Source organism: Misgurnus anguillicaudatus, chromosome 6 (genome assembly GCF_027580225.2).
Source record: "Misgurnus anguillicaudatus chromosome 6, ASM2758022v2, whole genome shotgun sequence".
Classification (NCBI taxonomy): Eukaryota; Metazoa; Chordata; class Actinopteri; order Cypriniformes; family Cobitidae; genus Misgurnus; species Misgurnus anguillicaudatus.
This window is the reverse complement of record NC_073342.2, coordinates 17,558,464-17,585,112: the sequence shown is the minus strand read 5'-3', so window position 1 is coordinate 17,585,112 and position 26,649 is coordinate 17,558,464. Positions and strand designations below refer to the sequence as shown.

The 26,649-nt window shown below is 37.5% G+C and overlaps 1 protein-coding gene across 8 annotated transcripts in view; it reads right to left on the bottom strand.

The window, feature by feature from the left end:
* Positions 1 to 26,649, bottom strand: part of kiaa1549la (KIAA1549-like a) — a 67,036-nt gene that overhangs the window by 1,964 nt on the left and 38,423 nt on the right. For 2 of the 8 annotated variants that reach the window (XM_055193097.2, XM_055193099.2), the window contains exons 10-22: positions 26,289 to 26,460; positions 25,252 to 25,412; positions 24,661 to 24,696; positions 15,805 to 15,986; positions 12,522 to 12,649; positions 9,463 to 9,587; positions 8,002 to 8,237; positions 5,776 to 5,905; positions 3,272 to 3,640; positions 3,094 to 3,191; positions 2,639 to 2,778; positions 842 to 999; positions 625 to 696 (exon numbers count right to left, since the gene is read on the bottom strand). In XM_055193097.2, the coding sequence (XP_055049072.2) occupies positions 667 to 696; positions 842 to 999; positions 2,639 to 2,778; positions 3,094 to 3,191; positions 3,272 to 3,640; positions 5,776 to 5,905; positions 8,002 to 8,237; positions 9,463 to 9,587; positions 12,522 to 12,649; positions 15,805 to 15,986; positions 24,661 to 24,696; positions 25,252 to 25,412; positions 26,289 to 26,460 (1,965 nt within the window). In that variant the 3' untranslated portion in view covers positions 625 to 666. The remainder of the gene's footprint in view (positions 1 to 624; positions 697 to 841; positions 1,000 to 2,638; positions 2,779 to 3,093; positions 3,192 to 3,271; positions 3,641 to 5,775; positions 5,906 to 8,001; positions 8,238 to 9,462; positions 9,588 to 12,521; positions 12,650 to 15,804; positions 15,987 to 24,660; positions 24,697 to 25,251; positions 25,413 to 26,288; positions 26,461 to 26,649) is intronic. The other 6 variants (XM_055193100.2, XM_055193102.2, XM_055193098.2 and 3 more) reach the window with 5 other exon arrangements.

Genomic DNA, 26,649 nt, shown 5'->3' with positions numbered 1-26,649 from the left:
CATAGTATTTTGTTAACATTGGCTTCATAATCCAAAAAATACAGTGGTCCCAAAAATTATGAGCCACATTGTATGAACGGCATGGCGTTAGGTAATATCAAACTAAGTGGAAATGATAATATTGATGATAAACAAGAAGTTTTAATGGGTTAAAATGACTAAACAACAGTATATACTGTTCATATACAGTATAAAAAAGAATCAATATTTGGCCACTGTCTACTTCAGGGGTCTCCAACCTTTTTGTGAGCAAGGGCTACCCACAATGGATAACATAATCTGGAGGGCTACTTTATAATACAGTCTTTATAAAGTATATATATATATATATATATATATATATATATATATATATATATATATATATATATATATATATATATATATATATATTACTTGTTGATTTTATTTAATGTTCATCATCACCATTTATTTAATGATCATTAACATGCATAAAAGAAACCAAGCTTAATAAATAAATAGGCTATTAATAGAATATGCTTTGGTGGGCACCATGTTGGAGACCACTGGTTTAGTTATTACTATAAATTACTGATTATTTTATAATTAACACATTCATTTTATGTGGAAGATTGAAATGGTTAAAAATAAAATAAAAAGTACCCTAAATTTCAGTGTTAGCTCACTATCAGAATTGAATCCATTTCAGCAGATGGTCTCCAGGTGACATTGGTTCTGAAAAAAAATGTTTGAAAGAGAAAATAATTACATAATGTAAACAATTATAATTTAGATGAGATCACAATAAAATTATTATTTTACAGTAAGAGCCACTGGATAGTTACGGTAAACTGCAAGGTAGTACTGTAACAGGTCTTGCCTTTACCGTGTCATTCCACTGACGTGGAAGGTCTTCTGGCTCGGGAGGGTAGGACATCCAGGATGGACTTCGGTACGAGGATGGTGGAGAAAGGACGAAGTAATCAGAATAGCCAGGGCGGTTGGCAGATATGGCGTATACCGCTGTCATCGGGTTTCCTTTAAAAGTCAAAAGGTAAATGAACTGAAATAACTTAAAGGAACACGCTGACTTTTGGGGACTTTAGCTTATTCACCGTATCCCCCAGAGTTAGATAAGTCCATACATACCCTTTACATCTCTGTGCGTCCCGCAACTCTGTCTTACGCACCCCCCGCTAGCCTAGCTTAGCACAAAGACCGGAAGCAAATGGCTCCAGCTAGCATACTTCTTCCAATAAGTGACAAATTAACGACAACTATTTATATGTTGTGACTTGTATAGTCACAGTGTGTACAAATAACAAGGTCATATGAAACACAGCCATCTTTTAACCGTATACATACTGTGAACTATATTCTCAGAAGGCAAAGCACTGCTACGTGGTGTCTCATATGAGCTTGTTATTTGTACATGGTGTGACTATACAAATCACAACATATAAATAGGAAAATGTTGGTTGTCACCCACCGGGAGCAGCACGCCAGCTGGAGCCATCCACCTCCAGTCCCCGTGCCAAGCCAGGCCAGCGGTGGGCGCTTCAGACAGAGCTACGGCACCCACGGAGATAAAAAAAAAAGGTATGTATGGACTTATCTAACTCTGGGAGATATGGTGAATAAGCTAAAGTCCCCAAAAGTCAGCGTGTTCTTTTAAAGGACACATATTATGTCAAATTTTACAAGATGTAATATAAGTCTCAGGTGTGCTGGGCTTTCGGTTAAAAACAAATCTGTGAATACAGTCTGAGAAAATAGTATCTTTACCCGTATTAGAGCTACAATGTGCTAACAAACACATTTGCATTTCCGTAAAATTAACCAGTCAGTAAGTGGCTGTGGGCGGGGCTTTGTTTGTGTGATGTCACATTAACCAGAGAATTAAAAGCATGTCTAATGACACTGCTTTGATTTAATGAGAATTATAAAAGGTGTGGATTTTTTCATTGTAGGGTGGTTGTGTTGACACAATGCCAACACACATGTATGTCCAAACACATAATATAGGCTCTTTAATATATGTTAGATCAAAAGTCAGGCAATGTGGGGGGTATTTCAACATAAAACCCTGTGTTGTATACTGTACACTAATAATTCTCAATGGGGTTTAAACAGGTACTACGGTACAGTGCAGTATTTAAATGAAGCAATTGCTATTCTTTAAAGTGCAGACACGCCTCCTTTCTGTATAAATTAGGGTCATAAAAGATTATTAGTGAATTGAAAAAGGGATGTTTGTATTCATTGTCTATTATTCACAGCCGTTGTAATTAATCAAATGATCATCAAAATGATGGATAAGAGCATTATAACCGGGCAGACATCCAGATGTGTAGTGTGGTCGAGTACACTCTGCATTTTAAACAGCTAATTCATGCTCCCAGTAGTATGCATACAAGTCTGAAGGATGGGGCGTTACATATACATATTTTAGTGTTTGTGACATTACGTGATGGTTTTACAAATGATAACCAGTATGCAAAAACCACGGTTACTACGCTTTTACTATACTAAAACCATGGTTAATTTTTATAAGTTGGTGTTGGTTAAAATAGAGGTTATGAAGCACACTGTGTCATTATTATTTTTTAAAATATATTCTATTTTTTTGTGGAAAACTAATGTGCCCTTCTTTAAAATCACACACAGAAAGTCTAACCTGAGTAGCTTGTCATCGACTCGTCGACAGTAACAGCCGGAAAAGGAGCTCGGTTTATTGGCAGGTACGGGGTGCCATTGTGCTGACTTATCTCCGAGGCTTCTGAGACACGGGGCTTTAGGCTCACATCTGGTGTGGAGCTGCAAAGAGGAATTTAAATGATGTGTTGTTATACTCCGATCACACCACTAGGGGGATACGCTGGCCAAGATCGACACAGAACCGCATAACACACCTCAATGCAGTCAACAACAGCGACAGCCAGGCACAACACCTTTTATTAAATGCAAGCCATTGCTGTCATGCAGCACGGAGCATTTATATAAACCTACATAATAGTGAAGGTGCATCAAAGTTTGATTTCACATTGATTAATCAGTCAATATTAAAGATATCAAGATGAAATGTTATTCACATTATGTAGGATGATTTTAAATAAACTTATTTCCTCTCACCGTCTTAATGAAGTCACAGGTGGGGCTCCGCCTCTCGGTGGGATGAGGGGTGGTGGAGACCCCAAACCCATATCAGGCAGCTGGGTAAACCTGAATCCCTGCAGAGCCAATCACATCAACCCATTCAACAACCAATCAAATCTACCCATCACAATGCATGTCAAAGCACAGCACTCACTGGTTTGGGGAGGCTACACTGGTGCATATCTGGCCCGAATGAGGGGCCGCGTTGAATGGGTCCATTCGGGTGGTTCATAGTGCCGGGCGCGCTGGTAACTCCATCCATATAGGGGCTACCGTGGCTGGGGTTGTAAGCGCTGTGAGGGTGGTGGTGATGGTGGTGGTGGTTGTCTGGTGTTGGCTCAGGCGAAGCCAGGCCAAAGGCGTTGTCCAAAAGCAGGTGCATCTGCTGTCTCACTTCATCAATGGACGGCTGTGAGCTCAAGGTAGATGAGTCCGAGTGACCTTTGGCTGGGTGGCCACCTCCAAAACCGAGAGAACTCAGAAGCCGGTCCACATCAGTTTCTTCAAACGGTTCAGGCTCACCCTGGAATTGAGACATAAACAAAAGGTTACGTTACACGATGCAATGCTGGGTATATGTGAGCCTGTCTGAAATCAAGGGTAGCATCTTTAGTTTCAATCTTTGACCTTACTCAAATTAAGGATATCAAAGTTATATATTTTCAGAATGTAATCTTTACATTAAGTACTAGGATAATTTTATGTAGAAAATGATAAATTACAAAACAATTACTTCACATGCTGGGTCATGTAATGCAAGAATAGCACAAAGTTCCTCCAAAAAGTACTGGAGACACTCAAATTACCCATAAAAATGTGCATATGTCATTGCAGATGATTTGTCCTAAAAGCGAAAAGCTCAGCACATTTGGGAGCTCAGCACATTTGTGGCTTTTATCCATTATCGAATTTCCAATTTAAATTACTGAACAGGCCCATAATTATATTCACATTTAATGGGACACTGTGATGAGGTGGGGAAAAAAGTCAAAGTTAGAACATCTGATACCACCAAAAGTTCTCTACCCCATATGCCAGGTTTAAAGGGTAAATGTAATATAGTCATTTAAGCCTCAGAGCAAATGTGAAGAGAGTTGGCACAAAGCAAAGCTACATTTAATCTCACTGACGTCCTGAACTGGGAATGACACAGCAGCACAGCAAGACTGCAGTAGCTGCGTTTCCATAACAGATTTGCGCAAAACTTTAGTGTTATTTTTTTAAATGTCGTCAAAAGACAATGGCGAAATGATGGTGTTTCCATTAACCAATGATATGCGACTGAAACATAGTTTTTTCCTCTCGTGATAAGTCATTCCAAACATCACTTCGACTGATGTTGGTAGGTTTACAAATATTACATTATTTTTAACCGAAGAAGGCGTAAAGGGAGGTTCACATATCGTGTCTTTTGTGTGCTTTTGTTGTTATTTCAAATGTAGGTGAGCGGTATGGACGCTCATAATGGAAGTGGATGCGGTTGCGACGCTCACATGGTGCCATGCGCTTTTTTCAGGTGCGTCTACACTGCATCGAGTTAAAAACATAAACTTCCAGAATGTAGCAAGAGCACCGCAGGTCATGTGACAAGAACCTCAAGAGCGCAACTGCTTGAGCGCTTCAAAAAAAAAAAAAGGAGAAAGCGGTGCGCCTAGTGTTTAAGGTGAACAGCCCCTAACCATGGGTTCACACCGCCACGTTAAAGGCGTCAAATTCGCGTCTAGTTTGCTGCTTTAACATTTTGAGTTTATTTGCTTCATTCACACGTGAAAGCCGCTATGAAATTCTAGTCATCGAGACATTCACGTGGAAATTCGTGTCATGGGAGGGTCTTTTGTGACTCGCTTCCTGTAATCACATCACTACTAGAGCAAGCTCCTGATTGGTTAACGCGGCGCGTTTTTTCCGCCAAAGTTAAAGATTTTCACCTCGCGCATTTCCCGCGGCAACGCTCAATTCGCGCCATTCCTGTGAACTAGACGCACGAATGAGGCGGAATCGCATCTACCGCGCCACGCTAACCGCTTCATTCGCGTCAACGCATCTTCACATTGACTTAACATCGAAATTTATTATCAAAAACATTAAAGGGCCTTTCACATATCGCGTCTTTTGCGCGCTCAAGTTCATTATTTCAAATGTAGGCGCGCGATATACATGCTCATAATGGAAGCAATGCGGTCGCGATGCTCACGCGCCTAGCGTTTTTCACACGTTTTTAGGCGTGACCTGAACGGCACCTAAAGCCTCTTATACATTATTTTAAATAAAAAAAGATGTAAGAGTTTTATCCAGACATTATTGGCAAGAAAAGCCTTTTATACTTGGGAGCAGACATGTATTGTGCTTTTTTGGGGGGAGGTTTTAGTACATAATGCTTCATCTTTAAATAATAATTTAGTTACTTACTCGCATCAAGTGACCAGAAAATGCAAAGAAACTGTTTCCATTGTAGTTTTGCGAAATACTCCTTTTCCGAATTGCCTGAAAAACCACCTTATGCGAGCGCAGAATTATTTTTGCGATATATGGGAGTTTATACATAATGGGCTGTATTTTCAATTCGCAATGTCAATTCAAAGGCTAATGGAAACGCAGCTAGTGAAAGACTTCATAAGCAGTAAAGCTTTAGTGTTTGGGGTCCCATGGTGCACTTACATCGTAGCCGCTGTTGCGAATGCCTCGTCTGGATCTCTCCCTCATGACTAACATGTCCATCTCTGTCTCCACTGGGCTTGGGGTGTTCAGAGATTGCCTGCTCCAGTATGCAGGTTCCCTATGGGAATCACTGATGAGAGAACATTAAGGAAAGAAAAAAAATATAACATAATTATTGCAGTCATGGTGAATTTTGAATTGGGATTATTTGAGTTGTAATTAGTTTAGTTAGTTTTATACACTACGTAATTGCCTAAAGTGCAATTTAGTAGGGGAATGTAAATGTTACATTATAAAATAACTTCTACCAGGACTGGACATGCAGTAACTCATCAATATAAAAGCTGTCATAAGATAACACATGTAAAACAATACATAATGATTCCTTTTGAATTTTTTGTTTCTGAATGGTACATTTTGGCACTGGGTGATAAAATATATATCCAAAATGATATATATCCAGTTATATCCAAGTAGGCTTACATGTATATTTACCATACCACTTAAATTATGTAGCAGTTACCAGTGTTTACCAATATTACGGTCATAGAATAGCCAAATATATTGGATATAACAAGATTGAGCACTCCTATTACTATTAATAGGGGACATGCAACACTCAAAATGGCCGATCTGGCGATGAAAGTCCCGCCTTCCTTTTAAAAGAACCAATCATCAATCGATAAAGACTGATGATTCTCTAGAAGAGGGGCTATGTACAGAGTCACCTTAGGGACTTGTCAACCTGTGTGCTTGTGCAGTAGTCAAAACAATCTCGAACAAAGGTGTTTTTAGCGCAATTTGACCTTAAAGGCGGGGTACACGATTTTAGAAAACTTTTTGGAAAGGCCGGGCCGAGTACCAAAACACACTTGTAGCCAATCAGCAGTAAGGGGCGTGTCTACTAACCAAAATTGTTGCCTGGGTTATGTATGTGTGGGGCGGGTCTATCAAAAGAAGGTTCTGATTCTACTGGGGTAGGGGCGTGTTTGTTTAGGTGATTTCAAATGTCAACATTGGCTTTCAGAAATCATGCACCCCGCCTTTAAGAAAGAAAAGTTACAGTACAGTTGATTCAAGTCACACATTTTACAAGACTTTTTTAAGATGTCAAATAAATCATTGGTGTCCCCAGAGTACATATGTGAAGTTCAAGCTCAAAATATCATATAGATAATTTATTATTTAAAAATTCCCGCTTTGTGAGTGTGAGCAAAAATGTGCCGTTTTGTGTGTGTCTTTTAAATGCAAATGAGCTGATCTCTGCACTAAATGGTAGCGCTGTGGTTGGATAGTGCAGATTAAGGGGCAGTATTATCTCCTTCTGACATCACAAGGGGAGCCAAATTTCAATGACCTATTTTTTCACATGCTTGCAGAGAATGGTTTACCAAAACTTAGTTACTGGGTTGTTCCCTTTCACATTTTGTAGGCTGATACAAGCACTGGGGACCCAATTATAGCACTTAAACATGGAAAAAGTCAGATTTTCATGATATGTCCCCTTTAATTGTTGGTCAGAAATATGTAATTTAATTGAGATTTTAGCATGTGATTTTATAGATATCTGTATTTTGCCATTGAAGTAGATAGGGCTTTAGTCTGGCATGACTGAAAAAACTGCCCAAACGCTCAAACATTGCTCCCTCTTTTTTAAAGGGATTTTGGAATAGCTCATTCCCGCTATCTTTACCTGCAGAAAAGATCTTAATCTTACCTTAGTTCATAATCAATACAGAAATAAAGCATTACGACCAATCAACATGTTCTACCCAGTCACCATTTTATCCAACTGTGCCATTTCAAAACAACACAAAGAGAAACAAGCAGTTTTAGCTTTAATAACATGACGGACTTATTTGGTTACCAAGGCAACAAACACAAGAAATTCAGGGACATTGTTGGAGGTCAAAATGGTTTAATGTAAAATACTGAATTTTACATTTACATCTTTGCATTTGGCAGGCGCTATTACACAGAGCGGTTTACAATCCATTCAAGCTATACATTATATCAGTTTGCATGTCCCCTGGGAATCTAACCCATAACTGTTTGTGCTGTTCTACCACAAATCTCAATGACACTATAATTTTTATTAAGTATACAGTACGTCACTTATTGTCGTGTTAAACAATGTTTTCCAAAGTCAAGCATGCTTGGTTACTGTACATAGCTTTTATCCATTGAATATGTTTAGATGCTTTTAGAGATTTAACCTCTACTTACCTCCTGCGGTACTTTACGTAAGTGGAGGGTTTCCGGTCCTCTTTCGCTCCCCGCACATCCTCCAGGTCAAGTGAAGCGTTTTCGCGCCTCATTCTGTCTCGATGACTGTACATGTGACTGCTGCTACTCCCACTGCTGCTGGTGACCGGACCATCGCTGTAGCCTTTCCTCTTAGCTTTTAACCTTAGCTTATTGCGATAGTGCTCGATGTCTGACTTCTGCTTTAGCCCCATAACCTGTGGGTCAAAGTGTGGTGTTATTTACTAGGCTTATAGAAAAAAACATTATTTACGGTAGATCTACTATAAAAAAAATCTGCCTGAACCGGTTATTTGCGGATCGCCCAGTACAATCTCATGGCAAACATTTTACGAGGTGGCTAATTTGTATTAATTCACACGACCACATTTGTACGTTTTTGTATGATTTGCTTTCACCCCTGTGAGGCTGGGGTTAGAGGCGTGGAGCAGGTTTGTACGATTTATTTTCATACGAATTAGCCAACTTGTAAAATATAAAGTATGAATTTCCTTAAAGGGACACTCCACTTTTTGTGAAAATATGCTCATTTTCCAGCTTCCATAGAGTTAAACATTTGATTTTTACCATTTTGGAATCTATTCAGCTGATCTTCGGGTCTGGCGCTAGCACTTTTAGCATAGCTTAGCATAATCCATTGAATCTGATTAGACCATTAGCATCATGCTAAAAATAACCAAAGAGTTTCAATATTTTTCCTATTTAAAACTGGACTCTTCTGTAGTTACATCGTGTACTAAGACTGACAGAAAATTAAAAGTTGTGATTTTCTAGGCAGATATGGCTAGGAACTATAGACCGTTTCAACAGTAACAACATAAACAAGCGACTGTCGCGTTCCGCACGTAACTTCCGGTAAACCCCGCTAAGAATAAATAACAACAAAGTTCTTTAAACGTAGTTCATTTATATAACAAGCAAAAAAACAACAACCCATAGGAGATCAGTTTAGCAACTAGTCAGACCATTAAAACAACGAAACCGGAAGTAAGGTTCGGATCCAGACGTGTATCATGTGCGTCAGAGGAAACCGTCTATACTCTCATTCTGGTGTAATAATCAAGGACTTTCCTGCCCTAATGATGTAACTACAGAAGAGTCAAGTTTTAAATAGAAAAAATATCGAAACTCTTTAGTTATTTTTTAGCGTGATGCTAATGGTCTAATCAGATTCAATGGATTATGCTAAGCTATGCTAAAAGTAGTAACACCAGACCAGCTGAATGGATTCCAAAAAGGTAAAAATCAAATGTTTAACTCTAGGAGAGCTGGAAAATTAGTATATTTTTTTAAAAAAGTTGAGTGTCGCTTTAAGATCAGGCTGGGCCAATCCATAACTCAGATTATAATCACACACACATATATATATATATATATTATAACAATAAAAGTGTCATGTCTCCATGGCGACAGCAAGCTTACCTCTCCATTCATGATGACAGATTCCTGGCTGTGATTGGAGGAGTCTGGATAGGAATAGTTGAGGGGTGCAGCCATAGGCTTGATGGTGATGAGGCGTAAAGATCCGGTAAGAGAGTCATAATGGTCTGCAACAGGACACAGGAGACCAGTGCAATCATATAAAATTACAATATGAGGATATAAAGGATCAATAAAAAGCACAGGGATGCTTTATATTCTCTGCAGGCTCAAAAACTAGTCTGATACTGGCCACTAATCACTTATTTATGGGTTAGGGAGGTTTAACACTATAGATATCTTCTTGGATGATTTCATTGACAATGCTTGCAGATGGATTGTATTCCACTGACAGTAAAGTTATTTGTGACCCTGTCTGTGATTAAAAAACAGCTAAAGTTATTTTTAATGATTTACAGTTTTCTACATAAAATCATTATAAAAAAATGTAAAGAACATTCTGTAAAAATATAACCCTGATATGTTTTATACTGACTGAGTAATGTCAAAGATTGAAATCAGTTTGAAATCAAACTTTGAGGCTCCTTTTTCAATTTTTGACTACGAGACTGGATTTCACAAAGAGGGTCAAATTTATGTGAATATTGTTATTGTGCTGTTGTTGCAAAGAAAATGCATCAATTTCTTTATATTATCAATTTAAGTTTAAAGATTTAAGTTAAAAATAGAATTAAATTACATAAATGTAATTATTTTATTTCAATTCAATTCAATTCAATTTTATTTATATAGCGCTTTTCACAATACTCAATTGTTTCAAAGAAGCTTTACATTAATAGAAGCAGTAAAAGCACAGAAAAACGACAGATAGCACAACATAATACACAATAGCATAAGCAGTCAAATTTGCTGCGGCTATGACGCGACATTATGAGCGAGCGTATTACTAATGTAACGTATAGGAGAACAAGCTAAGTTAAGCCCAAGCAGGCTACCTCCCCGGGGTAAAAAACCCCCTAGGAGAAAAAAAACAAAAACCCCGGGTTGTTTAGCCGAGGAAATAAAAATAAAAAGTCCTAGGAGGGAAAAACCCTTGGGAGATATACATGTATACACACACATATAAACGGATAAGGAGCTTAAGCGGAGATTAAGCAGAGATTAAGCGGCTATTAAGCGGGTCTATGATTTCATATTTTTAAAATTATAATTTTCTCATAAACCTTACTTTAGGTTTTTTTTTCAAGGTATAAATGTAATTTTGGATTCCAGTATTTCAACATTGTCTCAGACTTTTGGACCCCACTTGATAGTACACAAACTTAATATGAATAGGAGAGATCTCTATGGACAGTATGGCCGCTCTAGTCCCGCCTCCCAGTAAAAACAGCCAATTGCCAACCGTTAAACGATGACATCCTTTGTGGGGGGAATTTGCGCATGCGTATTACCCAAGGGGCAACCATATAGCTGCGTCCAAAACCGCCTACTTCCATACTATATAGTAGGCGAAAAGCAGTATGCGAGGCGAGTAGTAAGTCCGCATTCATAATATTCCAAAAACAGTAGGCGAAAAGTACACAGATGAACTACTACTTCCGGTAAGATTTTAAAGTGTGCATATGACGGACACTTCACTATCCCATGATGCCCCGGGTGAGGAGTTACCCAACAAAGAAGTAGAGGCATCGTCAAATTAATAAATGGCGGAAAGCTGACATGCGGCTGTATTATTTGTGCTGGTATAACATGGCGACGACATAAGTCATGTGATGTATCAACATGGCGGATGTAATACATCTGAATCTCATTCATACTACAAGGATACATACTATACTTTACCGGTCAGTAAGTAGGTACTTCATCTCATTCAGTACGTACTGTCACAGTATGCGGTTTCGGACTCAGCCTATCTCTCTGATGAAGGCAATACGGAAGTGATTTAAACTGCAATTCATTGACTCCAAAAGGGAGTCCAAAAGGGAGTCAATTCCCATAGACACCCATGTTAAAATGCTCAACTTCACAGCAGAAAATATGTTTATTTTTGTTTACAGACTGGTACAAAAAGTGTTTTTGGTTTATATAACTAATTTTGCTCTTCAAGACAACTGTAAGGTGGGTGAATTTTTTGTAACTCATCCATTTAAATTCTATTCAGCCTTAGGGCCGATTCACACCGGCTGCGTGGCGTGTCCGTTCCCATGTTAGCAGGTTTGACAGTTCACACCGCCTGCATGACACGCAAGTCTCAGGCGCGGCGAAAACGCGTGCATGTTAGGAATAGGACTGACGCCCACACGCAAGCATCTTGGAGGCGTTTCCAGGCAAAATATATGTCACCTATAGCAACAGCAGCGCGTCAGCGCCGCGCCAGGCACGCTTCTGGTATGTACAGACACAGAAAACGCGACACAGCCGCCACGCAACAGATACGCCACGCAGCCGGTGTGAATCGGCCCTTAAAGTTCTGCATAATTAAGTCTTGCTTCATCAATACCTGGAGGTGTTACAAAATTGGTGGCGCAGTGACGCAACTTGCTTTAAAAAGACTTTGGTGTAGGTCATTTTCAAAGCTGATTTGCCAATACAATAATTTAATTTTCAAATGCGCTATTTGGCACTTATGCAGCCACCTCTGTAGGACCTCACCACTTTGTGGTCTAGAGCAATGCCCGCCCATTATCCATCTCATTTGTTGGGAGTCGCGAATCCATCACTTTTTATATTATTATTACTATTATTGACGCTTCTCAGTATTAAAGATATGTTTAAAAGCATTTTTTAAAAGTTTTGTCAGAGCCCTTATTACTCTTATTATTGACATTAACTTTTATTGTCACACCAGTGGCCAGACATACATATATTGATTCAAAATATCGGTTATTGGTCGACATGATCTGTAGTAATCAGTATCAGGATCAGCCCTGAGAAAACACATCAGTAGACCCCTAGTTTCAACTAAACTGTTTTTAAATAAACACTTAATTTAGCCAGTTACACATAATATTCTATATAACAGTTATAATTTATTGCCACTATGGGTTTCATAAATGGGTTATAATGCTAATAAAAGAGACCAATGTGAATCTCGTTCTCACCATTTCTAATATGTTGTTCTTCTTTGGCCACTTTCTGTGCTGTAGATCTCCGAGCTGTGGAGCTTCTTCCTGTGTTTAACTTCCCAGAGTCGTTGCTCGAAAGAGATCCTTCCTCGCTTGGCAACTTGCTGCGGGTAGCCATGGCAACAGAGGCAATGGTAAGTTTAGTGGATGCGTTATGAAGCAGGGTTAAAAACTGATTCGTAGGGCCCTCTGGCACTTGTTAACCTGTGTGAAACGCTGATGATGTCGTTTAGTGGACACCGCATCTGATCACAATGTTTAGTGCCTTTTAAATGAACATTAAACAACTAAACAACGACCACGATGGACCAAATATCAGAACAGACAGCGAGACACTGTCAACCATATCACATTAAAGTCAACATTGACTCGCCTAGACAAAAGAAATTCAAGGACGGCGTGTTTACAGCAAATGACTAATTGGAAAACTGTGAATGAATGGTAGCATGGATGGGTCATTTGGTATCGAGAGACCCGTACCTGATGTATAACAATATTTTTGCAATGAGTCACATCAAAGATCAGTTACTGTAGTTGGAAGATGTTTCATAGATTTTTATCTTTTCAAAATGTTTCTTTTGCGGAACCCAGCATTATTAAATCTAGACAGCTTTCAGGCAAGGCGGCTTGTGGTGCATATTCTAGCCAACATGCAGTATGCTTGAGATATCTGCAGATAAACATAAGACGTGACCTGTAAAACAAAAGACTGAGAAAGTGAGGAAAGAAAGGGTATTTTTATGGCACAGTATGCAACAAATAATATTCAAATATACTAAGCAATCTAATGTCAACATGCTATGGTTGTCAAATAATTTAAAAGTTTAATTGAATGAAAAAAATTAAATGCTAATGAATTAATCACAAAATGATATATATACATACATATACATATAAATATTATGGGTCAGTGACAAAAACAGTTTGGCAAGATGAGAAATTCAAAAATCTTTTTAAAAAACATGTTTTAAAAGCATGCATCAGGTATATGTCAGTGCACATAGTGTATTTATGTTGATTTTATGCAATAAAAAAATTACATTTCACCTTTTTTATGAAAGTTAAGACTGAATGGACCTAAAAATGTCAAATGGTGTAACCACCAATTGCACCAAAGAAAGAGAAATATTAAATATTTGATGCACCTTGATGGCATGTAAGCATAATTATAAAAAATCATTTAAAAAATATCATTGTTTTAGGTATTTCTAAATGTAAATTTTAATGCGTTTTTGTAATATTTGTCCTGACATATGCTAAAAAAGCTCTGTTTTCTAAATAATCTTTGACAAATGATGTAAAAATGTATGTAAAAAAATCATATTACACTAAACTAGATGATTATATTTTATTCCACTTTTTCATGAATATATTTATATTTTTTATAAAAAAAAATACTAGTTACACCAACTGACACAGACCGGTTACACCACATTGACATTTTTGCAATTATTCCCCAAATATTCTTTCAAAATGAAATAAAACCGGAAATTTTAGACTTTTAAAATTTTTATTTTTGAAATTTTAACGCTTTCACATTTAATTAAACCATACGGACACAAAATAATTAACGTCATGTCATGACCCTACGCAGACAGCGCAAACATGCTACAACATATGAAAGGTGCAAACATATGCAGACCGTCTTTTAAAAGTAATCTAAATAATATAAATACATAATATAAACTGAAAAATTTATAAAATAACGAAAAATGTAATGTGACACTGTCTGTAAAATCCAGGTTAAAATCTCATAATCTATTTATGAGATATAAAGCATCAAAGTTTGATTTTACTAATTGATTTCAATTTTAGACATGATCTTACTTAGTCACTATTAAATATATCAAAGTCATATTTTCACAGAATTGGGTATGATGATTTTATGTAGAAAACAGTCCATCACAAAAAAATGAGTTTTCACAGGCAGGGTCACAAATGGTTACTTAAAAATTGCATTCATTTCTAATAATAAATAATCACTCATTTAAGTTAACAGCATGCATTCATTAAATTGAGAAATTGCCGGTATAATTGCTTTAATACCCAAAGACCAATTATTGAAACAGAATTACTGTTTAGTTTTACATCAAAATAGTGAGAAATAAATGCATTTCTTCATTTAAAACCATTCTCTCACCGAGAAGAGGGTAATAAAGCACAGTCAACAAAATATGCATTTAACAGTAAATCTGCTAATCTCCAGGGCATGCATGCCAACAATCTGCCATCCACATAACACCCAACCCTGCTGGACACACACACACACACACACACACACACACACACACACACACACACTCACTTTTTATGTCTAATGAAGGCAGGCAGGCATTGGAGAGAGAGTGTGTGTGGATGTTTCACCCATCAAGCCTACAGGCACACTGAATCATACATGATGCTGTGGCTGTGAGCGTACTTAGCATCCCAGCATGCACCTCTTTTAAGCATTTCTGTCTGTCTCCATCTCTGCCAGGTTTTGCTGCCGGTAAACGTTTGAACCCCGCTTGCATATTTATTACATTTGCTTATCCAAATGATCATTTCCCTTAGCCCCGTTCTCTGCAGGCTCATTTGCTTTTAATCGTGCCGCTCAGGAGAAATAACAAAAAGAAATACATTTGTATTCCGGTTAATAAGCACGGAGAGCAGGCGAGAAAGATCGGGAGATAGAGATGCTATCGCACGCTGCATTGAGTTTAAGGATCAGCGCCCTTTGCTGTCGCATTCTCCCTTGTACGGCATTTATGAGCGGTTAAGTAACCCAGAGATGCGGTAGATGAGAGGTGGCGAGATTTAATGACCTTGAAAGGCTGCTTGAAAAATCGAGACAGCCGAATAAATTCCCACCACATTTCATATTTGCATTTCATGCAGGACCTCGGGAGGTTTGTCTCTCTGTGCAATAACGAAATTATACAGGAGTGGAGCAAATAAATAACAACAAACTAAAGATTTAATTTTGAAGAATTAAATGCTTTAGATGTTAGGGGTATTAGTGGGTTTGCGTGGCTAAAAATAAGAATTTTTTTTCTCACAGATCTGGATTTTGTTTTATATCAGCGTCTTATATCATCGACTATTCACAATACTAGTGGTGTGGATAAAAAATGGAGCTCAAATAAGTCTCTCTCTGGTCATATCAGGTAGGAAAGCTTTTAAAAAATGTATGATGTTCAGCTTTTGAAGGGTTGTGCGATATACAGCACCATACTAGCTTATTCCATTTGGTGCGTCTAAAAATATGCGAAGCACTCACCTGAGGTGCATCTCTGTCGACTGGGGTCTTTTTGAAGCGGTCCCATCCTGTAACGCTCTGTCCTGTGTCAAAGGTGCATCCCGTACCGGGAGGGATAGGACGAGGGTGTCCTTGGTAACAGTGAGACCTTCCTCGCCCGTTTGTCCCATGTGCTGCTTGGCATAGTCGAAACCTTGCACAGGCTGGATACAGCAAAACAGAAATTATGCAGCATGATGCCAAACCACATCCAGTAATACACACTTGGCAACGAGCATCCGACATTTCTACATCATTCCATACCCGCAATGGAATGCTGGCTATCCTAATTTATTGATGCGCCAAAGGTATTTCAAGTTGAACTATATTTCACAAATGCCGCATATATGATGAGTCAAGTTGCCTTGGGGTATTTAATAATAAAAAAGAGCAATGGATCACCTGATTTTTTTATGAATTATGGATACTTTTACTGCAATAGGGGTTGTGTAGAGCCAAAGTGCCTTTTGGGTCATAAAGAGATGCACATTTGTGTCACGGTGCATCGAAGTTACAGTGTCAATGGGAAAAATATGAACACACAGACGTGATTAATTATTTAGGGGGTTTGCACTAACATACTGCATCAATACACTCTGACTGTGCCTGTGTCCCGTGAGGGTCCGTGACCCCTTTATATAAATCTTATTTTAATCAAAGTCCAATCTCCGGTTTAAGGATGATCTCATCTGCCATTGTGCAAACAAGCTGGAAAAACACACAAGGGCTGTACGGTACAAACACCTCGACAGGTCGAAACACAAAGCACGCAGGCAGACAAACATGCAATAGATTCTGTTCAACTGTGACTAATCATCACTTGTATCCGCAGTCTGTATCCTTATTTGACTCTACTTTGTTTTCATTCATACACCACCTCGAAAATCCCTTACGCTAACACGGGAGCATTTCAATGGAACACGGGCGAATTAACTCGCATTAGCAAAACTTTGTTCCTGAAAGGAGATCTTAATGGGAAGAAGTAAGGAATGTTTTTAGATCAGTGAATGAGGGTTAAGGATCAAAAAAGGGATTATCATAATTATAAGTGATTTGCATATTAAACTTCTTACAGATGAGAAGTTAGTTCACCCAAAAATGAAAATCATGTCATCATTTACTCATTCTCATGTTGTTCTTTATTCTGCTGAACACAAAAAAAGATATTTTGATAAATGATGGTAAAGCACACAGTTGACGGTGCTTATTGACTTCTATAGTATTTGTTTTTCCTATTATGGAAATCAATGGACACCATACCCATTGACTTCCATAGTATTTCATAGTTTTTCTAAATATGGTAGTCAATGGGTACCGTTAAAGGAAAATACCACAGTTTTTCAATATTTTATTTAGGTCGAAGTGCTGCAAACTAAGTGCTCTTCTGCCATAAAATATAGTTCTCATTTTTTATCCACTTAAAATTCGCCACGTTTTATTTTATGCCACCATACTTACTCGTGTAACTACGTAACAGTCTTTAAATAGGGGAAACATGGAAGTGTTTGGTGGCTTCTAAATTCATCCCTGTTTGGATCCTAAGGAATGAATGAGGCTAGGCTAAATGCTAACACATTTACAACGCGCTGTACAAAGATTAAGTGTACGCATTGAAAATAGATAGGTATGTATTAATTTGTCTAAGTTGAGGTAAGAACATAGTAAAATATTGCAAAACTGTGCTGTTTTCCTTTAACCATGTGCTTACCGGGTGTGTCTCATACTGAAAAGACTTTTTGATCGCCTTCTGGCTGCAGTACAAGTCATAAACCCCGCTCTCTCCATGCCAACGATCGGGCCTCGCGTCAAATAAAAAAATTGTACACTTCCAATAAAATTTTCTGAAATATGGTTTTGGTCCTTCAATGTTCAATCGTTCATTTTTGTGAAAAGTTTCATTTTAGCTAGTAATTTGATGCTATAGAAACGAGGCATGTCATTATAAATGACATTTGTAATTGACAGCTTCTCTGAGCAGACTGTCGGAGTTTCGAAGGAAGATTGAAGTTATAACTAACTATTATTTTTCAATTTCCGTGTTATTTCACACCGACAACATGAGTTGTATTTAACTTACCTTATTTTAGCAAACCAGTCATATAAGACGTTCAAGGAGCGTGGTTGAATTGGGCGTGCAAACGTTTGGCGAATGTTTGATACCGTGGCTCCGCCTCCGGGCTTCACGGACGATTCCTTCTGCGCGTGCCCTGACGTTTTTGCATAACGTGTCAGTGCAATCGTTGTACATTTTACGTTCAGTTCATTACAATGAATGGAAGCGGTGTCGCGGGTCCATCTTTTTTTACAGTCTATGGTGCTTACCATCATTTATCAAAAAATCTTCATTTGTGTTCAGCAGAATAAATAACAACATGAGGTGAGTAAATGATGACAGGTTTGGGTGAACTATTCCTTTAAGATAATACTTACGCTATAAAACACATCTTCCTACACATGCAAATTAGTATACTATACTTTATACCACGGGGCTGCAGAATGCTTTATTCTGATTGGTTAATAAATGTTCCACGGGAATTAATTATTTTTCAATAAACGCACACCTAACCTGTCAAATGTCTTAAAATAAACACCAGACCAATTTCTTATTAATGTCTGTGGTAATCGTGGTGTAAGTACAATAATTGACTCCGGCCAGTAGCGGAGTGGCCATCGGGAGAGTCGGGACATTTCCCGGTGGGCCGGTAATGTTTTGAGGCTGCGAGGGCCGGTCTGATAATGGATAATAGTTATACATTGCAAGTTATATAGCAACCCCGTCTGGCGGCCTGATGTGCGGCCGCTTCCCGCTGGTCAAACTGTGCAGCCTCTTTGCTCTACACAGTAGGCTATATAAAATGCTCAACCTGTTCGGCAGGTCCAACCATTTTTAGGATTTTAAAAAAATAAAGCGGGATTATTGAACGGCCCCTCTCCAAATTGCATAGCCTGTCGGCCTTTGATGTGAAAAGACGCGTCGCCGAATACCTGTTTATTTCAGAACATATGTGGTCGGATTGATCCATTAAGCGGAGACTATTTGATAGAAAGTGTGGATTAAGGATGTTTAAAATCTCTAGCCTGGTGGTCAGTACTTGAATGGATAAAATCAGCACATTTGCAAAGGCTAATCTCCATATGGCTATATATCATAAATAAAATTTAGAAGGGTAACTTTGCAGTATCACATTTTATATTTCCTACTATTCTATTTCTATTAGATTTCCATATTAATAGACGAGAGTATTCAACTGAAATATATAAATATCCTTATTAATATTAATATCCTTAATAACATTATTATTTCTCACTTTGACAAAAATTATTTTCAAATGAACTGTATTCTTACAGTTATTCAAAGATGCACACATTATTCCGGATATGATTTGAATATTAGACAAGATAATATAACGGCAATGAACGTCTCATATGCCATTAAATATCCACATATAAATTAACATTACAGCATAATGAAATTAATAAAAAGACAAGGAAGCAGGATTGGCATGTAAATTCTATTATTATTAGCGGGAAAAAAGCAATATTACTGAAATAAACTCTGAGGTAATGCGCCAAACACGTTAAAATAAATAAGCAATAACCGTGGAAAAAACATTATTATCTCTCAATATTTTATTATTATTATGAAAATGTTTTTTTTGGGGCAAATTGATTACGATTTGTATTACCCTAGTTTTACTACAAATAGGCTACGAGACATTTTTTTACCACGGAGGGCCGGTGGTATACGAAATTTCCCGGTAGATTTTTTGGTCCCACTCCGCCCCTGACTCCGGCCCTTTAAATTATATAAGGAATTAATGACGGGCCGTTGAATTATAAAACAATAATGGACACCCAAGGTGGTAATGCAGCATGACGCGAAGCGGAGTGCCGTTACACAACGGGTGTGCATTATTTTAGAAAAATTCAAAGGATCGGAGTCAATTATTCTGGATGTACAACGGTTACCACAAACATTGCTCTGGTGCCCATCCTTTAAACATTTGACAAGTTAGTGCGGTTTACAAAAAACTATCAACACCCATGGAATATTTCTCAGCCAATCAGAATACAGCATTCAACAGGCCCGTGGTATAACGGCACGATGCGAGTGGTGTGTATTATTTTCAAGCATTTCAACGGCTTGTCGTCAATTATTCCTTACATATTACTATACTATACTACTCCATTCTGGGTTTTTAAATGTGTTTCATTTTAAATGAGAAGTCCTTTTAATCTATTTAAACTTAACCTACTTATCCATGTTACCCTGGCTTGGGGTGACCTAATTTCTTAACCTCCATTTGGGTTGCATCTATTTTAAATCCTTATAATCCAAACATGACAAAATAAATAAATAAAGTGTAGAGTAACACAGTGGTAATATTTAAAATCCACCAGAGGAAAACTGTATTGCTTGGAGGTTGCCCATTTATAGCTCATAGAGATGTCTGTTACAGTATGTTTCTAGTTAACATTTGAAGTGGATCAAAAGTACAATACCCGTTCTTGTCTTAACTTTGATTAACTTTTTTGATTCACTTCAAATGTTGACTAGTGAAGACATTTGTCTCAGATTTCGACTAAAATACCTTAAATACACTCACAAATGAGACCAATGTTGACATGATAAAAATGTAACAAGCACAGCTGTTATAGTTTCATCTTGAATGCATCTGAAGAAAAATATTTGTGTTCAAATTAAAATCTTTGACTTTTGATTCATGGCTTCATTGTTTTAGCAAATCTGATCACAGGACATACTTAGGATATCTTATGAAACTCTAGAGGAGACACATATGAGTATCTGTCTGTAAAATCCAGATTAAAGTCTCATAATAGACCATCAAAGTTTAATTTCACTCATTAATTTCAATTTTTGACATGACCTTACTCAGTCAATATTAAACATATCAAGATTATATTTAAATGTTCTTTACATTATGAAGGATAATTTTACAGTACACTGTTAAACTTAACTGTAATTTCTACAGTTATTTACCACAAAATGCCCAGTAAAATACCATCATTTTCTTTTCCAGTTCATTACTGTAATATGCATTGCATTATGGGTATTAACATTTCATTTACAGTGATTTACTGTATGTTTTGAATTTGCGGTATACTGCTGTAAAACAACAGCAGTAGTGCTACTGTAGTTGAATAAAACAGTGTTATAAAAGCATATAAAATGGAAAAATAAAATATATCTATGAAATGAAATACATTTTATTTTTTATGCTTTTAGCATTGAAGCAAATTTCATTACACTCAATCAAGTGTAAATAATTGATTGAGAATTGTAGATAGAAACAAGAAAGGGATTATGGATAAATGCACTACACTAAAACACTAGTGACGCAAGATTTCGCTCCTCGGAGTGTCGGGAGAGTGACAGAAGAGGCTACTTGGCGAGTGTAGCGAGTAACTTTTATTAAAGGTGGAAAAGAGGATGTTTGTTTAATACATTTTTGCAATATTACTTGAAACTGTCTTTACTAAATGATAAAAGACTATTTATTAGGTGCACTGAAAGTAATAATATTAATATATGTCATCTGTGCATAAGGTAGGGCCTTAAAAACATCAGCCAATCGTTTACGCAATCATCGCCTCAACGATTGGCCCTCTGGCTTGTCAATCACTGCCATTACGCTCCTTGTGAGAGACGTACACGCTCCAGTAACTTTACACGAGTGACGCATGCGCATAGCTCATGAAACTCCGTCTTTAGTTTCGGTTTGTTTTCATTGTCGCTCCTGCTTTCCTCCTCGAATTTGCACCATGGAAGAGAAAAAACCCGAAGGAGGACGTAAAAGAAAGACTTTTTAAGTCGCTGGAAATAGGAGAAAATTGTCAGAATAACGTAATCTAACCAGAGTCGTTATTGGAGAAACATTTCAATGCTGGAGAGCAATGAAGGAACAGAGAGGTGTCAAGACAGACGGGCAGTTTGCAAAAATTCTCTTCGACGGGTAACAGTGATTATTCTTTTTTTGTGGAATAATTATTGGTGTACTGTTATTCAGGTATATTGACGTTGTTCTTGTACTGTAGTTGTAAGGCAGTGACCAGTCTGCTACATGCTAGTTGAAATGGGAGTAGCGCCGACTGATCAAACTTTACATCTTATGTGTTTATTATCATATCATTTCACATAATGAATCCACTGAAGCAACACAGCATATGCCACTGATAAACAAACACTCGTGTTCAAATACTCGTGCACAAGTTTTGGAAGGCGTTCCCTAGAAATGAGCTGTGAAGGAGGGAGGCTGTTCTTACGCATGTGCTTTTTTAAAAAAAACTCAGTAACGGTCTTTGGATTCTCAGTCGGCGGAAACATCCTCTTTTGCGCCTTTAAGTGACTCTGTGGCACTGTGGCATTGTTACAGACCTATGACACGGGTGACCTGGGTTTGATTCCCCTTCAAGGCAATACATTTTTTAAAACTAGGTTACAGTAAGGGTATTATACTGTAAAATAGAATTGCGGTAAAGGCATCATACTGTAAAAAAACATGTACAGTTAGTACTGTAATGCAGTCGCGTAGCTATGGGTGGGCCTGGGTGGGCCTGGGTCCACCCACCTGTCAGCTAGGCCCACCCACCTGCCTATCCAGTAAAGCCTAGTTATTCTAAAGAGTAAATTATGTTGCATTTATCACTATACTTGACCTATAAAATACATATTTTTTTTAACTCTTGTTTGCTATTATAATAAGAAATAAGTTAATTTTGTAAATAGTAGTGCAATAAATAGCGCATTTCGAACAGCCTCCTGGCCCCTCCTACACCCCATCATAGAAATTAACACCCGGTTTAAGGCTGACACGTAAGGAATAATGAAAGCTGCGCTGCTTCATTGTCTTAGAATGAATGTCACGAAGACCTTCGGTGAGAAGACTTTATTACAGCTTGATGGTGCACCCTTTAACATTACCGTTGAGGTTTCTGAACCTGAGGTGTTTGTTCAACAGCTAAAAATGGAAAAGTCTTTGCAGATAACATTTGCGCCCATGAGCCTTCTGGTCTGAAAACGATGTGTGTTGCGCATAGTTGGTGCTTTGCTATTTTGAGGCAAATAAAATAGACTAGCCTACGCCACTGACCAACTAAAACCTGCCAATGGAGAAATATTGCTTTTGTTATTTAATGAGCGCATACGCGCCTATAAACGGCAAAGTGCATTTGCTTATCACATGGATGCGCAGCAGCACACAAACGTTTAAAATATGAAAAATCAAAGGATTAAAATGTTAAAATGTTTTAAAGATTATTATTGTGTGTCTTGGACATAAATGAGGACCGATTATGAGACTTTAGAAGGCGTAAAAACCTGCTTCACCTGTAGCCTGGTAAGTAATTAAATGTTTTGCTTTAAACAAATGCAAATATTGCATTTATTTAGAATTTTTTAATGCTACCCCAAAGATTTATTATATATGATAACTTTGTATGTGGATATGATGAGATGAGAACCGTTTTTATGTTATGCTTAAATTTCAAAACACCCACAGCGCTGTTCTAGTGCTGAAATTGCGTTTATAAATTATTTATTGTTACAAATAAACTATTTTTAAAGTACAAACCTTTTCTTGCATATTTGTAAATTATTCTTTGAGATTACCTTGTAGGCTATCCATACATTTACAATAATTAAAAGCCTGCTATTTTTACTTCCATGACTGAAAGAAAACGACTTTTTAAAGGTTTAAATGAAGAATTTCGTTGCAAAACGAGAGAACTCCGTTTTTAACATTTTTGTCAAATTATTATTATGTTATCATGTTATTATTTTGTTTTATGGTGCTACTTAGCTGTATTTTTTAAGTAATGAAGGTTTAAATCAAAACAAACCAACCGCAGTTGAATTGATATTAATTGGAATGCACAACCAAAAAACGAGATTTCTTTTGCAACAAAACTTTTCAAATACCAACAAATTAAGCTACTATTTAAAGTATTTTTAAAGTAGGCCTAAAGCTTTTCTTGCATATTTGTAAACTATTCTTTGAGATAACACGGATCATCTGGGCTATCAATACATTTACAGCAATTAAAAGCCTGCTATTTTTACTTGAATGATCATGACTGAAAGAAAACGACTTTTAAAGGTTTTAATACCAAAGAATAACAATTTCATTACAAATAAAAACAACGCAATTTTTTTATATAAATCTTAAACTGGTGGTCTTCTTCCTCTGCTCAGTTTTTTAGTTTACAAATTCTGCCAAAATATGGAATCGGGATGGCGCAAGGGCAACTGTCTTGTAAAGGAGATGAGACTCTTATTGGTTTATTGCACATTGCGCTTAGATTGTTAAAATAGGGCCCATACAGGCTTTTGTTCTTATTAAACGGTGATATATTGAAACTGGTGAAGTTGTGTGTTTGTATATTTTGATAACAGATGCTTTTTTGGTTAAGGCCCACCTGATTTTCTCTGGGCCCACCCACATTGTGAATCCTGGCTACGCTAGTGCTGTAATGGGGCAGTTACCAGTGAGTTACCGCATATATAACATAAAAAGTCTAACAGTGTATGTAAAAAAATGATTTTAGCTGGGTTTTTACAGGCAGGGTCACATATATCAGCTGATTTTTTTTAAGTCTCCATTTAATTTCACTCCTGTCAATAAGAAAGAGTTGAGTTATTAAAGAGATATAATTTGAGATTTTCCTATGGCCTGTATTCTATTCCTGTAATCTCAAATGAAGAGGAGATCAGATATCTCCAATATACTAACACTTTGAGCACCTATGGATTCATTGTCAACTAGAAGGATGTCCAAACTATAAACATGCAGCCAAGCATCATGCACAAGACAGAAATACCTGGTGGTGATAACTTCCATCTCTTCGATATGATGTCTGGACAGGAAAAGTAGTGAAGTTGGAGACATTTAAAAGTGAAATGTGGCATTCCAAGATTTTATATAACGTGGCTCATACGGTATATGGTGACATCACAAACCATTTGTGGGGCATTGTGATATTTCAGAATTGTATGTTCAGCATCATATAGATTTAAATATACAAAAATATTTTATAAGCTCTAGTGTGACTGATATAAATACAAGTAGATTTTTTAAAGTGCAATTGATTAATTACATGATATGGGTTACGTAGGGGCATAATTAATTGCTAGTTTGGAATTTAATTTACTGAAAAATATTTTTAAAATAAATTTTTAATATCATTGTTATAATTGCATATTTTTTGTGTGCTTTTTTACTTGATGTAAACTTGACAGCCCTTATTAAAAGTACTACAGCTGGTCAAAATGAGATGACATCACATTTATGACATCACCACTTCCATGCACAACACCGGTTTAGTCACATTTAATGCTTTTTGCACTAATATGATGCTAAGATCATTAGCATAGTGTTGCGTTCATCCAAACAGCTGTTCAGAAGAGCCTACCTTGGTCCGGGCATGGAAATTGCGAAACGCGCTGGTCTTGAAGACGGTTCGGTTTCTCCTGCATATAATGGCAACCGCCATGACCACCAGGACCATGACTAGAGACACTGGTAAAAGGACTGCTAGTATCCAGACGTTACTAGGTAAACTCTTCACTACCGCTGTAAAGAAACACAAATACACAACTCATTCTCAATGTTGTCATATCATTTCAGTCAATGTCTCCATCACTCTCTGTTACAGTAATCCAAGGTCCCTCTGTCTCCTACTGTCTGTGGTTAGCGCCTAATGATCTGAATCTGTCTTTCGGCTGTAGCTCTTATCTGAGAGATTAAACCCCCACTGCTGGTCTGATTGTGTTTTATTCATACAAAACCGGGGCTTTGCTCCTCTCAGGCAGACAAACTGGGCTTGACGCCTCAGTGTTGAGCCGGGTAAACTTGTGAAAGCTCTCTACACGCGAACCCCCTGTGGTTTGGTATGAGACGGTTATACCCCTCATTATGAAAAATAAGTCTGCATTATCATGCTGTGTCAGCCACGAGCTTCGGTGTTCCTATTAAGTCAAAGAAGAATTTTCGGTTCATTACGAAATAAGATGAAGGGTTTTACTAATAATATACAGTTCACCAATGTATACATGTAATGAGAATGGCCATTTTATGTTATGTAATGCAATGCAGTTATTAGGGTATCTGGGTGGCTGCTAGGATGCTCTGGATGGTCGCTAAATGATATTCTGGTCCATACATATGGGATGAGTTCTTTCCTCATTGCATGTCTGTATCGTTTATGCATGTTTGATCACTTAGAAAAGTAAAAGCACACATTTTCAGTCTTTGAACAACTGATCAGCTTATTTATAGACCTTTGTGTGATATAAATAAGATGACATCAGTCGTATGACATCACCATGCCAATGGACCATTACTGTATATATTCAATCACGCTTTGCAAGCACTACAGTTTGTACTAATGTAATGTCATTACAGTTTAGATGCAACATATTTATGACATGAAAAGAAATATATACATACGTTCAGCCTGAATCTGGACGAAATAGCCCAGCGTGAGAGCCATGGTCTGAGAGTCCACCGTGTTTAGCGTCTTAGCAGCGGAGGCGCCCGCTAAAGGAGAACCATCTACTTGTACGTAGTAGGTCATTTCAGCAGGATTCTTGGGACCGGGGAGTCGCCGGATACTGACCATCTGTATGAGAAACGGACAATTGCGGTTTTATTCCCAGAATTTCATATGTAATGTTGGTCTTTCTGTCTGTCTATTCATCTATCTACACACAATTTATTGTATGTATTTTTTATTATACATAAATACAGACAGAGAGACAGACAAAGAGACAGACCAACATAAATACAGACAGACAGACAGAGATCCATC